Source organism: Typopeltis vanoorti, chromosome 3 (genome assembly GCF_054136105.1).
Source record: "Typopeltis vanoorti isolate ZY-2024b chromosome 3, IOZ_Tvanoo_1.0, whole genome shotgun sequence".
Taxonomy (NCBI): Eukaryota; Metazoa; Arthropoda; class Arachnida; order Uropygi; family Thelyphonidae; genus Typopeltis; species Typopeltis vanoorti.
Window position 1 is genome coordinate 17,882,489 of NC_143551.1, and position 17,106 is coordinate 17,899,594.

At 35.3% G+C, this 17,106-nt stretch overlaps 1 protein-coding gene across 2 annotated transcripts in view; it reads right to left on the reverse strand.

Moving 5' to 3' along the window:
* Positions 1-17,106, reverse strand: part of Tbc1d8-9 (TBC1 domain family member 8/9) — a 571,393-nt gene that overhangs the window by 92,402 nt on the left and 461,885 nt on the right. For both annotated transcript variants that reach the window (XM_090415485.1, XM_090415484.1), the window contains exons 22-23: positions 15,024-15,134; positions 1,836-2,024 (exon numbers count right to left, since the gene is read on the reverse strand). In XM_090415485.1, coding sequence (XP_090271611.1) covers positions 1,836-2,024; positions 15,024-15,134 — 300 coding nt within the window. The remainder of the gene's footprint in view (positions 1-1,835; positions 2,025-15,023; positions 15,135-17,106) is intronic.

A 17,106-nucleotide genomic window follows, 5' to 3' on the forward strand; every position in this document is an offset into this window, starting at 1 on the left:
CTGAAGCACAAAGTCAGGAAAATTTAGGCAATTAGGGTGAATGCGGATGAGTGAGTGAGTGAGTGAGTGTGTGTGTGTGTGTGTGAGGGTACATGAGGTGAGTGTGTGTGCGAATTACAAACAAATATGGAATGTATTCTCTCAAGCAACAATATCGAAACAGGGTGGTCAATTCAGGAATTAAAGGTGGATGGGGACCCAAAGTTGTGATGAGAGAATCTTTATAAGAAATTTTTTAATTGAAGGTGAGTTAGCCAATCTCACATATGGAGGTAGCAGGAGAGCCATGAGAACACACAAAATTTGCAGACAAAAAATATTATTGTTGTTGCTGGTGGTGGAGGTAAATGGCAATGTATGTAATTAACAGAGATGGTAAGAGTTTGCAGGATGATTTAAATAGGCTGACAGTATAGGCAAAAACATAATAGATATCAGTATAATGTGGAGAAATGTAAAGTTATGCATTTTGGGTACCCAAAATGCATAACTTCAGTCTGGTACCCAAAGCTGTGTACCAGACTGAAGGAACTGTACTCCAGAAAATTGCTGAAGTCAAGGATTTGGGTAGGGGGGGGTAGTAGTAGACAGAGAGTTAAAGTTTAGAGGGCATATTGCTAAAATAGCCAGGGTAACTCACAGGATTACTTGGTTAATGAAGAAGACACTAACAAGAAGAGATAATGGAGTTATCATTGTTCTTTATGAAGAGCAATGATAACTTAAATATGACCACATCTGGATTATGTGGTCAGATCTGGTTCCCTGGTTTCTTGGGGATGAGAAAATGGTGGAGAGGATCCAGAGGCGAGTGACCAAGATGATGAGGAGCCTGTGGAATCATCCCTGTGAGGATAGATTGAGGTTTTGTGAATCGCAAAAGTTGGTTGATAGACAAAAGGAGATATGACAGAAAACATTTAAGTTACTTAAAGGATTTTATAGGATTGATGCAGGGGATATGGTTTAGCACTAGGCTAGATGGGGCAGAACAAGAGATCATCACTGGAAACTTGGTAAGTATGGTTAGCAAGGACACAAGGACTAGATTTTTTGTTTGGGGAATAGTGAATGAATGGAATAGGTTGCCAGAATCAGTTGTGAGTGCTTTGTGTGTCTGACTCCATGGAGGTGCCCGTACAATAATAATATCCTCAACCAGCATGAAGATATCACTATGAACAGAAACACAGTTTTCTTATTTCTTGTGTTCTTTTTCTTTCTTCCTCTGTAATTGTGAATTTATGCACATCTTCCATGTGTATAAAGTGATAAATGGTTAATAAAAACTAAGAGATATACTAAGTAATAAAATAGACAAAGTTTTAAGTGCATGTTCAGGACAGTTCTTAGTCGGTTCACACAGTGAAATTTGGGATGACTATTTCCTTCATCTTAGACAGTGGTATGCCAAAGTACCTCAGGTTGGGTTATTAACAATACTTCAAAACTTGATTTGATTAGATAAGTTTGAAACAGCTAATAATGTTCTGTCTTACTTCATACATAAACAGAAACAATGGAGTGTAATTCATCATCTGAATGCCTGACTGTTTTTAAATGTAATTTAGCTCTGTTCCTTAATTAGTCTGCCTGATTATGCTTGAAGATGGATCAAATGATTAGTATAATATTCAGTTAAGAAACTTAATTTTAATTCATCTATATGTTGCAATTCATTTTACAATTTCAAAAGGGTATATAAAATTAATTAAAAATGATATACAGTATCATCATAACCATAAAAAAACAAGGCTATTAACAAATTAATGATTTTTTTAAAAATGATTCACCTATGGAAAACTGCTAAAATAAAAAATATTTAAAAGTATTACCTTAAATATTCTAAATGCCACTAAACTTGCTCTTTGACTATGTCCCCATGGTGACAGCAGCATGAAAAATAACTTGAACTGTTCATAATCAAGCCGATACAATTCATAAAAAGGAAGGGTGGGATCATATTTGTCCTGATTAGTGACTGATTGAGATCTTCCCCAGTATTGCTTGCTAAGCTGCTCTTCCTAACAATAAAAATCATAATAGTGATTAACCATACACTTGGAAAGTCAGACACAAAATTGAAATTCAAAATTATATTAGAGTATAAATAAATCGAATCAACTGTATACTTAGAGATAATCAAGTTGAATAATTTTCACTTTCTTAGAAATTTTTCTTTTCAGTAACAGCAATAAGAGCCTTATCTAATATGAGATTCACATGAGCACGCACTCTCTCTCTCTCTCTCTCTCTATATATATATATATATATACATACAACAAAACAACTTAAAATAGAAAGTTTTACAAACCATTTTATTGACTCAGATTTATTGGATTACCCACTGAATTCCTGGGTATGCAAATAGTCAATAACATAAAGCTACCACAAGGACTAAAAAACTGTGTAAGGGGCTCATGAAGTAGAACAAGATGGTTTATGGACAAACAGTGGTTGTCAGGATCAAATTTTCATTTTAAGACAGATAGATGAAAACTCATAGAAATGAAACAGAATCTGTATTTAAATTTTGTAGACCTGGAAAATGCATACAATAAGATGCCAAGAGAAAAGTTGTTCAAAATGCTACATGATGTAAATGGAACATTATATTGAGCAGTAAGACAACTGTATTAGAGTTGCAAGTCAGTAGTTAGAACTGAATGAGGTACAGGAAAATGTTTTGATTTTAAATCAAGTGTGAGACAAGGGTGCACATTATCTCCACCATTATTCATCATTTATATGGATCAAATTAAGAAGTGGTATTAAACCTGTATCAAAATTGGAGATGTTAATTTCAGCTCTTTACTTTATGTAGTTTGATGGTATACTCCTAATTAAATCCAGTACAAGTCTGCAGGATTCCCAACTAAATTGAATAACTGCTATAACAAATTTAGTATGACAATGAGCAATTAAAAATATAATGAAAATAGAAGAAAGACTGAAATCATGAACTACATCCAAATAAAAAATCTATAAAACAAGTAAAACATTTTGGCATAATTTTTAGTGAAGATGGCAAATTAAATATGGAACTAGAAAACATAATTATAAAATCTGATATGGTGGGCAGCTAGATGAAAAAATTTATAGGGAATAAGAGAGAAATTAATCAAAACACTAAATTAGCTGTATACAAGACAGTGTTCAAACCAATTTTAACTTATGGATCTGAGTTAGAAATAAAAGTTGATCAAAGATGAGACCACAGACATGTGAGTTCCAAAAAAGATTAGGGAAGTGAACAGACTAGCATCAATGACAAAATCATATTAAAAATGAGGATATTAGGATGGAACTTGACAATGTTAGCATTCAAAAATGTGTGAGAAGGGCTAATCTAAGGTGTATTGGTCACTCACTTGAATATAATAGAGGAAAGGTTAGCAAAACAAATGTTTTTTAAAGGGTCAAAGCTGTATAACTGAGAGGAGACCTCCACATAGCCTTTAAAGGAATGCGGAGAACCGACCAGGGCTTCTGACCTAATGTCCAATCCTCACCTTCTCATGGTGCACCCTGTTGGGTATCTACTTTGATACTGAACGAACGAGGATGGGCTGGCAATTTGGGATTTAGCCGACCAAACTGTATTCTTATTGGTTAAACCAAAATAAAAAATGATGGTACAACATGACAAAATTTCATGCCGGCTGGGGCGTCACCCGGTTAAACAAGGCCCCCGTTGTTTTTGCCAGGGAACCAGGGCGAACAGCGAAAAGTCAGCTACTGGAACAAATCTGAAAACAAACCCCAACTCAACATCACCAGAGTTAAAGATCGGTACTATCAACGTAAGAAGCCTGAATGGCAAAGAAATGGAGCTAGCTGAGGAATTAGATAAGTACCAGATCGACATAATAGGGGTGACTGAAACAAAAAAGACCAAAACTGGTGAGATCTTTCTGAGCAATAAATACAAAATGTTATATTCAGGCAATAACAATCAAGGAAAAGAAGGAGTAGCCATAGTATTCAACACAAAATACGAGGCTAATCTTCTTGAATGGCAGTCAGTCTCAAGTAGAGTAATGTGGGCAAATATGAGAATGGGGAACTGGACAATGAGACTTATTTGTGCCTATGGTCCCACAGAAGGCTCTACTAAGGTAGAAGTGGAGGAATTTTTTGAGGCTTTAGAAAAAGCAACTGACACAATGAAAAAGGAAAAGTTGGTCCTTGTTGGGGATCTAAATAGTAGAGTAGGAAATGATTGTGAGACATACAAAAATATTTTGGGAAAATTTGGAGAAAAGAGCAAAGCTAATAATAATGGCAAATATCTGTTGGATTTCTGCTCAGGATGTGGACTGGTTATTACTAACACCATGTTCCAACATAAAAATGTGCACAAATTCACATGGAGAGAAGAGGCTAGGAATAAGAAAAGTCTCATTGACTATGTTATTGTTGATAGTGATGTTTTCTCCCTGGTGCAGAACACCAGAGTGTACAGAGGATTTGAAATTGGAAGTGATCACTATTTAGTCTTGAGCAGGATAAAATTGAATTTCATATTCAAAAGAATAACATGTAAGAAAGTTTTAAAGCGAATAAAAGTTGAGCAGCTCTCAGATGTAAACTGTAGACTAAAATACAGAAATATTATTGAAAAGAAAATGAAAGAGTTTGAGAACAGGAATCAAACCTTGGAGATTCAGTGGCAAACTCTGAAGGAAACATTGATTGATTCTGCCAGAGAGGCATGTGGTGAGGTTGTGTGCAAAGATAAAAAAATCAGAACTCCCTGGTGGACACAGGAAGTTAAAGAGGCAGTGAAGGAAAAGAAGAAAGCATATCAAAAGTTCCTGGCAAATAAGTCAGCTTTTACTCTTACAGAATACAGAGACAAATGTAAGAAAGCTAAACAGTGTGTAAAACTAGCTAAACAAAAGTCATGGGAGGACTTTGGCAAGAATATAGAAAATAAATATCAAGAAGGTGGCAAAATATTCTGGAGGTTGTTGAAGAAGCTTAGGAATGGAGGAAAGAGTGCTGTAAAAGGAATTAGAGATGATAAAGGTGAAATGAAAACAGGAGAAAAAGATATCCTTGAAGTATGGAGTAATTACTTTGAAAAACTGCTAAATGAAACAAGCAGTGATGACAGCACAGTGATAAAAAAACACTGACCAGGCATGCAGTCAGGAATACAGATCCATACTTGAAGTAGAAAAAGCCATCAAAGGCTTGAAATGTGGAAAGGCAGCAGGAGTAGATGATATTCGACCAGAAATGCTGAAGTATGGTGGTATAAGAGTCTTACAGTGGCTGCACTGCATAGTTCAGAAAGCCTGGACAGAGGGACGAATTCCTGATGATTGGAGTAGAGCTCTCATAGTACCCATATATAAAAAGGGAAATAAAACTGAATGTGAGAATTACAGAGGTATTTCCCTACTGAGTGTTCCTGGCAAGATCTATGCAAGTATACTTGAGAAACAGTTGAGAAGAATTGTGGAAGAAAAGCTTGGTGAAGAACAAGCTGGATTCAGGCGAAATAGAGGCTGTCAGGATCAGATCTTCACTTTACGACAAATAGTCGAGAAAGCATGGGAATATAACAAAGATCTGTATTTAAGTTTTGTTGATTTGGAAAAGGCATATGACAAGGTGCCAAGAGAGAAGCTATTCAATACGCTGCAGTTATATGGTGTCAATGGGGCATTATATCAAGCAATACTTAGTCTGTATTTGAGTTGTGAGTCAGCAGTTAGAATTGAAGGAAGTACAGGAAGATGGTTTAATGTTAAATCTGGTGTGAGACAAGGATGTACATTATCCCCTCTGTTATTCATTATCTATATGGATCACATTATGAAGGAATGTGGTATTAAACCTGATATCAAAATTGGAGATGTTAATGTCAGCTCTTTGCTTTATGCGGATGATGTTATACTTCTAAATAAATCCGCTACAAGTCTGCAAGATTCTCTGACTAAATTGAATAGCTGTTGTAATAGATATGGTATGAAGGTCAGCAATAAAAAGACAAAGACAATGAAAATAGGCAGAATCATTGAAAATGTCAACTGTGTTGTGAATGGAGAACCTGTGGAACAAGTAAAACATTTTAGCTACTTAGGCACAATTTTTACTGAAGATGGTAAACTAAATATAGAAATAGACAACAGAATCAGCAAAGCTGGTATCGTGGGAAGTCAATTGAATAAATTCATATGGAATAAGAAAGAAATTAGTCGGAACACTAAATTAGCTGTATACAAAACTGTGTTCAAACCAATTTTAACTTATGGATCTGAGAGCTGGGTCAGAAGTAAAACACTTGACCAAAGACTAGAGACCGCAGATATGAGAGTCCTGAGAAAGATTAGAGGCGTGAACAGATGGCATCAATGGCAATATCATATTAAAAATGAGGATATTAGGAAAGAACTTGACATTGTCTGCATCCAGGAATGCGTTAGCAGAACTAATCTCAGATGGTATGGTCACTTAAATAGAATGGGAGAGGAAAGATTAGCAAAACAAGTGTTCTCTGCCAGGTTGGCAGGAAAACGACCCAGAGGAAGACCAAGATATAGGTGGATTGATACGGTACAAAGTGCCTTAGACGATAGAAATATAAGATCTGATAATGTTGGAGTCTTGACAAGTAACAGACTGATTTGGAGGAAAATTGTAGATAGGAAGTTAGTAATGATGTAATTTTTTCATGTAGTACTGTCATATCCTGTACACCCCTTGAGGGTACATGGCAGGAATTTGATGATGATGATGACGTTTTTTTTTTGTCACGATTGCAAGAAAACTATCCAAAGGAAGACAAAGATCTAGGTGGAGTGATATAATACATACCTTAGAACGCTAAAATATAAGTTATGACAATGGTGGAGTCCCGAGAGATAACAGATTAATTTGGAGGAAAATTGTTGATAGGAAGCAAGTTATATTTGTAGTATTATCATAACTGTCATCTGGAATAAGGATTGACTGACCTATTCTGTGGGATGTTTGGTTTTGAATGCTTGCACGGTGAAGTGTGGGTCTATGCTTGAGTGTGAGCGTAAATCAGGAAGTATTATCATAATATCCTGTATACACCCCCCTGATAATGCATTTCAGGAATCTAACAATGATCACTAAAAACACTGATGTAATTGTATAAGAGACAGTGTTCAAACCAATTTAACTTATATGGATCTGGGAGCTAGGTTGATCAAAGGAGGAAGACCACAAATCCCATCAGAGGTAAAACTATATTAAAAATGAGGATATCAGGAAGGAAATTGAAATTGCTGATATTCAGGAACGTCGGCAGAGCTAGGAAGGAAAGCAAAACAGGTATTTGATTTCAGGATGGTGAAAAAATCCAGAGGTGCTAGCAAATACCTAGAAGTGCTTCTGAAGTCTCCAAAATTTAAGATCTGAAAATATGGGATTTCCAACAGATTAATTTGGATTAAAACTGTCAATTGGAAGTTAGTTATCATAACCTTGTTATGGTATTATCAGTATCCTGTAAAACTCCTGAAGGGTCATTTACAATCACCACAATAGTTGTGGTGATTGTAAATGAGCAAAATGAAAAATATGCAAGTACTCCAATTTTGACTGGTGATATTCATAACAAAAAATGTTAATTTTTCTCTAAAAAAAATATTTTTTTTATCACTGAAATATTTTTAGCTAAGATTATCACAATTATCATCTAGCAGATCTGTAACAAAGAGTCCTAATATGCCAGAAAACAAATTTTATACTTAAATTCTTCACTACCTATTTGGCTTATGGGTTGGCTAGTTACAAAATTCTTGTTGATCAGTGTCATTAACAAATGTTACTGAGCAATGAATTTCATATTACTAATAAATTTCATATAATAACAGTTTCAATGATGAAAAAAAAAAAAGGATTTTTATTTCTCATAATATTACAGGAACTATATTAACTTACTAATGTGGCCAATAATTAAAAAAAAAAAGGCTTCATCAGAGTAAACACAAAAAATATAAGGTTAGCAACTGTAAACATTTCTACAAAGCCAAGTCTGTAGAAAACATTACAATATGAATAATGGAAACGTGGAAGATGGGAGGTGGCATGAGTCAAACACTATCCAGCACTATATACTGAAAACTTGAAACCTGGAATTTGAAAGGATCTAATGACAGATTTCCAAATGTCACAAAGAATTATTCCTTGGTTTTTATTAAGGTTGTCATGAAAAAGGATGACCACAGTTGATTCTTTTAGCCAAGAATAAATGAAGTTGTCTTCTAAGCAGGGCATTGAACTATTGTCCCAATCAATATCATATAGGAAAAGTGATAAACTAGACTAGAGGCAACATCTCCATGGTGTTCTTTTTACTTATCATGTTGTTCTCATGGTTCTTACCTATATATTACCGTTTTCTTTTTTCTTATCTGAAAACTTATCGAAATCTGACCTATATACAGTATGAAAGATCACATGAGAAGGGAATTCTGTAAACAGCAAGATGTTTGTAGAAAGGATTACTGTCTTTAGGAGAGAGGAGCAGACTCCATATAGTAAGAATAGGTTTATAAGTAACTCTGATATCATGAGGTTTTAAGAGATTAGAAATTTTTCTTGAAAGTATAGCAATGTAAAGGATGAAAACAGCATCTCTGTAGTGCATATCAGGATTTGACTGCATAGCATGATTAGAGAAAAACTATTTTTGGGTGAGTTTTTTTGGATATCCATTAAGAGTTAGTTTATAGAGCAGAACTTGAAGTTATTCATTAATTTTCTCTTCATTTCTAAAGATGGACGTAGCACATTTTTCAAGCACTGAATTGTCCATTTTTTGTGAAGGGCAGTGCAGTGAAGATAAATGGAGGTAATGATCGGTATGGGTTGGCTTGTGGTATACATCATGTGTAAACTATTATCTGCATTTTTTGTGATTAAAAAAAATCTAGAAAGGTGATATTTCACTTTCTTTTTCCAAAGTTAATTTTATTTTTTTGGTGGAATAAGTTAATTGAGGTAAGAAAGTTGTTTAATTCAACAACACTAATGTTGTTATTATTATTATGTGATGTCTCAAAGGATGTCTAAGGACTCATTGTGGTAGGGCATGCTACTCCACTTCAAGTCACTGTCTCCCTTACTTAATCCTCTAACGACATACAACAACACTACTACCATCAACACACAACAACATATGCTGCTAACCACCACCCATTGCCAATAGTACATTTTATCTGTAAATTGTGTGTGTTTTCTCATGTCCAATTTGCCTGTATGTCAGATGAAAAATCTGAGTTTCTAGGGAGAAAAACTATGCTACCTCTGTATGAGATCAGCTAACTCACCTTCAATTGAAAAAGCCCATATAAAGATTCCTTTAGATACAATAAGAATTGAACTCAGGTCTTTTCCAATCGAAAGACAAAATGTATCATAGTTCTATGGAGGCACTATGTTTTCTGATAATGAAGATATTATTATTATACAGGCACTTCTATGGAGTCCAAGACTCGTCGCGGGAGACCAATCTATACACAAACTATCATACCTCTCCTTGAACACATTAACAGACAAAGCACTCACAACTGACTCTGGCAACCCATTCCACTCATTCACAACTCTCCAAGCGAAAAATCTAGTCCTCACACCCTACTAACCACACTTCTTCCAGGGATGATCCCTTGTTCTGGTCCCTTTAACCAAGTGTTAACACATTTCCCCTGGATCTATCCTATAAAACACCTTAAGCAACTTAGATGTTTCTATCATATCCCCTCTATTTCTCCTATTAATGAACTACTGCAATCCACACACCCTCAATATATCTGCATTGGGAACATTCCACAGGCCACTCACCATCTTGGTCACTTGTCTCTGAATCCTCTCTACCGCTTCCTCATCCTCAATAAACCTAGGGGACCAGAATTCAGCACAGTTATCCAGATGTGGGTGTATCAAGACCTTATAAAGAGGAATGACAACTTCCTTATCTCTACTTGTTAATGTGTTCTTCAACAGCCAAGTAATCTTATAGGCTACCATAACAACCTTAACAATATGTCCTCCAAACTTTGTATACCACCACCCCTAAATCTCTAGCTTCATCTATTTCCTGGAGCACAGTGCCATTAATGTGATACATAGCTTGTAATCTATTTATCCTAAAATGCATAACTTTACATTTCTCAACATTAAACTGACACCCTTTAACTTTTGCCCTTACTGACAGCCTATTTAAATCGTTCTGCAATTTCTCCACATCGCCTTGATTAACTATTACTTACCTAATTTTGCATCATCAGCAAACAACTGAATATTTCTTTTCAGGTTATTTCCTTTACCATTTATGTACAAATTAAACAGCAATGGTCAGAGCACTTAACCTTGTGGGAAATCACTAGTCACCTGTTTTAGCCTCGATCCTGCCCTTCCATATACCACTTTTTGATATCTGTCCAGAAACCACGCTCTTATCCACTTAAACAGTGTTATATCGATCCCTATTTGTTCTAATTTGCGTAACAGAGTTCTATCTGGTATTCAGTCAGATGCCTTTGGAAAATCCTGCAGAATCATCGTGTAGCCATTTCCTTCATCCAACTATTGTAAAAAGTTAGTAAATTACTAAGGCATGACCAACTCTTCACAAAGTCATGTCAACCCTTATACAGTATCATATTTTTCTCTACCAATTCTTGAATTCTCTTTTCAACCCATTTTTTTTTTTGGTACTTTTACCACCATGCCTGAGATACTGATTGGTCTATAGTTCGTTACTGTAGTCTTAGAACTTCCCTTATGAAAAGGAATTATTTTGCCCTCTTTCTGATCCCTTGGAACTCTACCAGAGCTGAGACTTAAATTAAAAAGCCTAGTCAAAGGCATTGTCAGTTTCTTGCACATTCTCCCAAAAACCTAGCTGATATCCCATCTAATCCCACAGCTGCATTTACATTGAGATGCTGCAATATCTTAAGAACCTCCAATTCATCCACCTCTTTTCTCACATTAGTGTCTGTCGCATAGGCTAAAGCAGTAACCTCACTGGGATGATACATCCTTGCAAAGTGGTTACTCAATACCTCAACTATTTTATCTGCTTCTGTCTCCTCGTAACCATCATCACTCATTAAGGTCAATCTGTAAAAATAATCATAATTAAAATTCTGAATATTTTTACGAATTGTTTATGTTAAAATGTTTATTAGTTTTGTTTTCATAACACGCATTGTCGGCACTTGCAATGTGCCCGTTATGGAAATTGTTTTGTCAAAAGTGATATGTAAAGAAGTCAAAAAATTGATGTACTTACCAGATTTGATATTTGTATTACTTACAGGAATTTTATTGTAGTTTAAAAATATTAAGTTTTGTGTTTTTATGAAGACATTCTCTCTTGTCGCTAACGGAGACAATGTGTCAGCCATTATTTATACCTAACTTCTTGCTTACCAGTTTCATGGGGTACGCATGCTCGCTGAGAAGTTGGATGTGTGATTGACAGCTGACAAGGAAAGCGTTCGGTATCTGAGTAACGGCTGTAAACAAGAGAGTGTTCGGAGGAACTTAAGTTTTTATGTGACAGTCAGAGGAAAATTAATAGTATATTCCGAAAAAGGAATCGTGGAACTATATTTTAATGTGGAATAAGTATGTGGATAAATAAAAGAAAATATTGTTATATGCGTTTTAAACGGATATTGGAGGAAACGCTAATTGAAAGATTTATAGTAGATTCCGAAAAGGGAATCGTAGAACTGTATTTTTTTTTATTGGAAGAGTTAAGACTGTCAATAAGCATTTAGTGAATAAAAGAAGAATTTGCTATTTATGTTCTAAAGGAATGTTCGAGAAAACTCTGATTAGGAAGTTTCATCTGTATTAAGGACGCCGGATCTAACTATTATTTCTACTGAAGAAAAGAGACAGAATTAAGTTAGGAAGAATTAATGTGTGCTACATAAGTGATGAGAAAGGATCCTGTGAAAATGAAGAATAGAGACATATATCTTTGGAAAAGGGCCTTGACAGAGAAAGAAACTGGCTATGAACATTTTGTCATTGTGAAAACAAAGTGTTTAGTCTTAAGTGTAAGTTTATTTTAAAAAGGCCTTGGATCTAATTAAATTTGTAGTTAGTTATGTAAAGTTGTTTGAAGTGTGTGTGTGTATATATATATATATATATATATATATATATATTATTTTTGTTATATTAAATGTGTTTATTTTGTATTTTGGTCTTGAGCAAGTGATTATTTAGATTCTGAAAGAAAGAGTTAAGATCATTGCACCAATTGGAGTGAACCCTTGTGCATATAATAACATATAGGTACACTCGGAATTAAACATTAAGATAATAAGTATGAATATCTCCTCAATATAAAAATCCACCAATTATTAACAAATCTACCATAGTCATTTTTCCTCTTACTTGCCACATAATGAAAGAACTCTTTAGAATTTCCTTTGGCCTGCTCAACTACATCCTTTTCATAATCTGATTTTGCCTTCCTTGCTATGCTGTTACTTTTCTTGCCTGAGCCTTGTACTGTTCATGAATTTGCTGGTCATCTTTCTCTTTATATATCCTCCACAGCATTTTCTTCTTCTGCCGCTCAAGCTAAATTGTATACCATAGGTATACAATTTAATACTGCTTCCTCTAGATCATTCTTAACCATATCTCTTGCACTACTAACATCCTTACCCTGCAGTGTTTTATGCCATGGTACAGATTTAAGCTTTTTCCTAAACATGTCATAATCACCTGCCTTGTAGTTCCACCAATTCCTCATGTTTTACAATCTCCAAAGTCAAGACCACATGGTCATGTTCACTAATTGGAGGCAATGTTGTCACCTTGGTTATGGATAGCTCTTCTGATCCTATTACCAAGTCCAATACTCTGAACCCCTAGTCCCTTCCATCATATAATAATGTCTAATACATATAATAATCACATGCTGCTTTAAGTAATTATCTCTCAACAGTTGTATAAATTCTATTTCCTTCTTGCTATACGATCTTTCTTCCTTCCAGTCTATATCTCCATAGCTGAATTCCCCCATAATAATCACTCAACCTGTACTCATTGTACTAATTTGGCAATGCATGTCTTCCAGATCATCTGTGGAACTCCCTGACCTATAGCAACAACCAACTGTATATTTTGTCTTACTGACCTTAATCTCACACCAGATTGCTTCAAATGAACAGCCACCCTCCTGCCTGTTTCAAATTTTTTGGCTGCAATTCATCTGCTATCATCAGAAGTACTCTTCTCCCCATCATATCTTCTTTATCTTCCCTGGAAATACTAAACCCTTCACATTCAATCCCTGTAACTACATCATCTGCTGTTAGCCAAGTGTCACTAAAGCCTGTAACTTTTGGTGAGGTTGCACTAACCAATGCTAAACACTCCTCCCTCTTATTCTTGATACCTCTGGAATTAGTATATAAAAAGTGCAACATCCCCCCCCTCAGTCCCCCACCTACCTTTACTTTCTGAACTGACTACCCTATTCAGTATTTTTGCTTGATAGACTAGATTCCTCACTTGATCATTCTCACACTCACTTGCTTCATGGGTGCCTTTACGCAAGCTCATTTGCTTCCACCATAATTGCTTAAAGTTCCCTGAATTTTCACTTCAGCATGCTTGGTGAACAAAGCTCTCTCCAGACACCTAACACCAAAACCATTTAGATGCAGTCCATCAGCATTGTACAAATCCTTCTTTCCATCAAACAGAGACCACAGATCCACAAATTCAACATCATTCATTTAGCACAATCTATGTACAGGTCACAGGCTATCAATGCCATCCTCCTCAGTTCGCCTCTATCATAGTGTGGTAGGAGACTTATAGTCTCACCTTCTTGCTCTTCAGTTTTGCTTCTTCTAACAACTCCTTTACACCCTCCCTCATAGAATACTTCTCCTCTCAAATAATTTGTACCAACCAAGACAATCATTTCCTTTGACTTACCTTTTTGCATCCAGATGGCGTGGCTAATATCATGAATTTTTGCACCTGGGAAACATGATTTTGTCATACTTTCATTAAGTACTCCCCTGATCATTGCGTCTCCATACATAATTTTCTCCTAAACTTGTTTTTCTTGTTTGTTTGGTCAGTCTTTATTATTCCTACGGATAACCTGCTTCTTTCTTTTTTCATCCCTGCTTAACTCTTACTGCTTCTGCAACTTTTCAGTTTCATGCTTTGTCCTATGAAGGATAACATTTAAGCATGCTAGTTCTTTATTAATATCCATTTCGTTCTCCTCTATTTCCATGAGTGCAGTGCACATTTGACATTAATAATATTATTTTCCATTTTATCATCAGCATTTGTTGTCTTAAATTTACACTCATACCACATTTTGGTGTGATCTAAACAACAGGTGCCTTTCCAGTCAATTGTATGTATTGACATAGAATTGCCTGGAAATTGATTACAATAGAAGTCCATGACAGAATTCCAGTCAATTCTACGTATTGACTGAAAAGGTACCTGTTGTTTACATCACAAAAAAAAAAACGTGGTATGAGCATAAATTTAAGGAAGCCTGTGAAATTTTTATCAACCACCATAATCTTAACAATAATGGTGGTTTAAAAATCTCAAGGATATGGATGGCATATATTCTACCCATTTAAACTTTTGGTCTAAGGGTTAATTATAATTAGGACTGTAAGCAATCTAAGATCTTAACTCTAATATAACAACACTATTATTATATTATGGATTAGGCCACCAATTTTGCTATTAAAACTATCTACGAATTTGTTCTCTGATGATGTTATAAATAGAATATACCTCTGATGTAGGTTTTTTTTCCCACTAGAGGTCAGGCAGTAAATTAACAGTTGATCAAATCATTGTCACTTTGACTTACTGTCTGAAATGTAATATAGCTTGTGTGTGTGCACATGCTTCAGATAATATTGGACTGATATATAAAAAGGGCCTTGCTCTAACATATATAAATGTTATTTAAAAAATGATTTCTACAATTTTAAAGCACTGGATTGAACACATACCTTAAGAAGAGTATATAATTCTTGAAGTTCGTTCATTCTGAAGCAGCTGTTTATTAAGCTATCTGACATCACACTTCTTACAACATTTTTCATAGTTGTATCCTCCAAGACCTAAATTTAAAATTAAAAAAGGAAGTATTTCATATCATTCAGCTGTGCTGTTGTGTATACAAATGTATGTTTTTGTGCAAGTGTGCATTTGCATGACTAGGATGGTAATGGAAAGAACTACCTCTGTAATTATAAGATAACACAAGTCTTTGAAATGCTGACAATTTATTTTGGTACTTCATAAAATTACAAGTGAAAAAAAACATTATTATTATATTATTATTATTAAGAAAGAGACCTCCAGGTAGTCAGGGACTCATCAAGGGAGGCCACATACCACATGCACCAGCTATTACTTATTCTTGAATTCATTCACACTTCTTGCACTCACAACATCCAATTGCAATCTATTCCAATCACGCACCACCCTATGAGAGAAAAATCTAGCCTTCATCCCCTTCTTAGCAGCATTCATTCTCAGCTTCCAAGGATGCCCTCTTGTCATTTCCACACTATCCATAAATTGAAATCCTGTATGACCCTTTCAGAAGTTTTTAAGTGTCCATCATATCACCCTCTTTTGCCTGTTTACCAGTGTCTGCAATCTACAAATTCTCAATGTCTTCAGAATCAGTATTCCATAATCATGATATTTTTAATACTCTCCTTTGCACACTCTCTCTCCAATATATCAGAATCACAACGGAAACCAGGAGACCAGACTTGCGCACAATAATCCAAGTGTTCTCAAAGTCTTATCAAGGCATTATAAAGAGGCAAAATGACATCCTTATCTTTACATGTGAACGTTAATTTCAGCACTGCAATTATCTTTTGAGTTGTATTTGCAATCTTTGCTACATGACCCCTGAACTTCAATTTCCTATCTACTAACACTCCAAGATCCCTTGCCTCATCAGTTTCTTCAAGCATAATCACACCAATATAATACGACATTGGATATCTAATCACGACAAAGTGAACAACTTTATTTTTACTAACAGTGAACCGACATCCACTTTCTCATGCCCACATTTCCAGCCTATTCAAATCATTCTGCAAGTACTGCATACCAGCAGCATTCCTGATTATCCTACCTATCTTTATATCATCAGCAAATAGCTGTATATCACTTGTCAAATCCTTCGCAATATCATTATTATATAGACTGAATAACAGTGGACCAAGCACTGATCCTTGTGGTACACCACTGGTTACGTTAAATCTTGCAGACTCACATCCCCCATATACCACTTTTTCATATCAGTCCCATCCTCTTATTTAGGCTAATATTTTATAATCCAAACCCATATTCTCCAATATATAAAACAGTTTACCATGTTGTATTCTGTCAAAAGCCATAGCAAAATCCAAAAGTATCATGGTGTATCCATTCCCCTTGACTAGTTCAATGGTATCATTGTTATAGAATGTGAGCAAGTTGCTAAAACATGACCTTCCCTTAGTAAACCCATGTTGCTCACTGCAAAGTAGAGATTCACTGTCAACCCATTTCTGAATGCGAGCCTCAATTTTTCCAAAATGTTCACCACACTCTTGAGATACTAATTGATCAATAGTTGGATAGATTGGTCTTTGCACCACCCTTTTGCAATGGAATTACCATACATTCTTTCCATTCCTACAGAATCTTCCCTGTTCTGAGACTCATATTAAACAACCTGGTCAAAGGAATAGCCAGTTCAGCTGAAGACTCTTTTAGCACACATGCTGATATCCCATCAGTTCCTATTGCAGAATTCTTATTCAGTTTGTGCAACAGCTCTAATACCACATCCTCATACACATGAGTTTCTTCACCCAGTGAAGAGGTGGCAGTAAGCTCAATATCGCATACACCAGGTTGATAGCTTTTACAAAACAGACACTCATTAGTTGAACAACCTCTTCTGTAAACCCATGTTTCAGAAGAGGTTGTAATCCTCATACTATATGCATTTAGAAGAGTTATTCTTTCATAGTCCTTCTTTCTTTTACTTGCAGCATATTGATAGAATTATTGTGGGTTTTC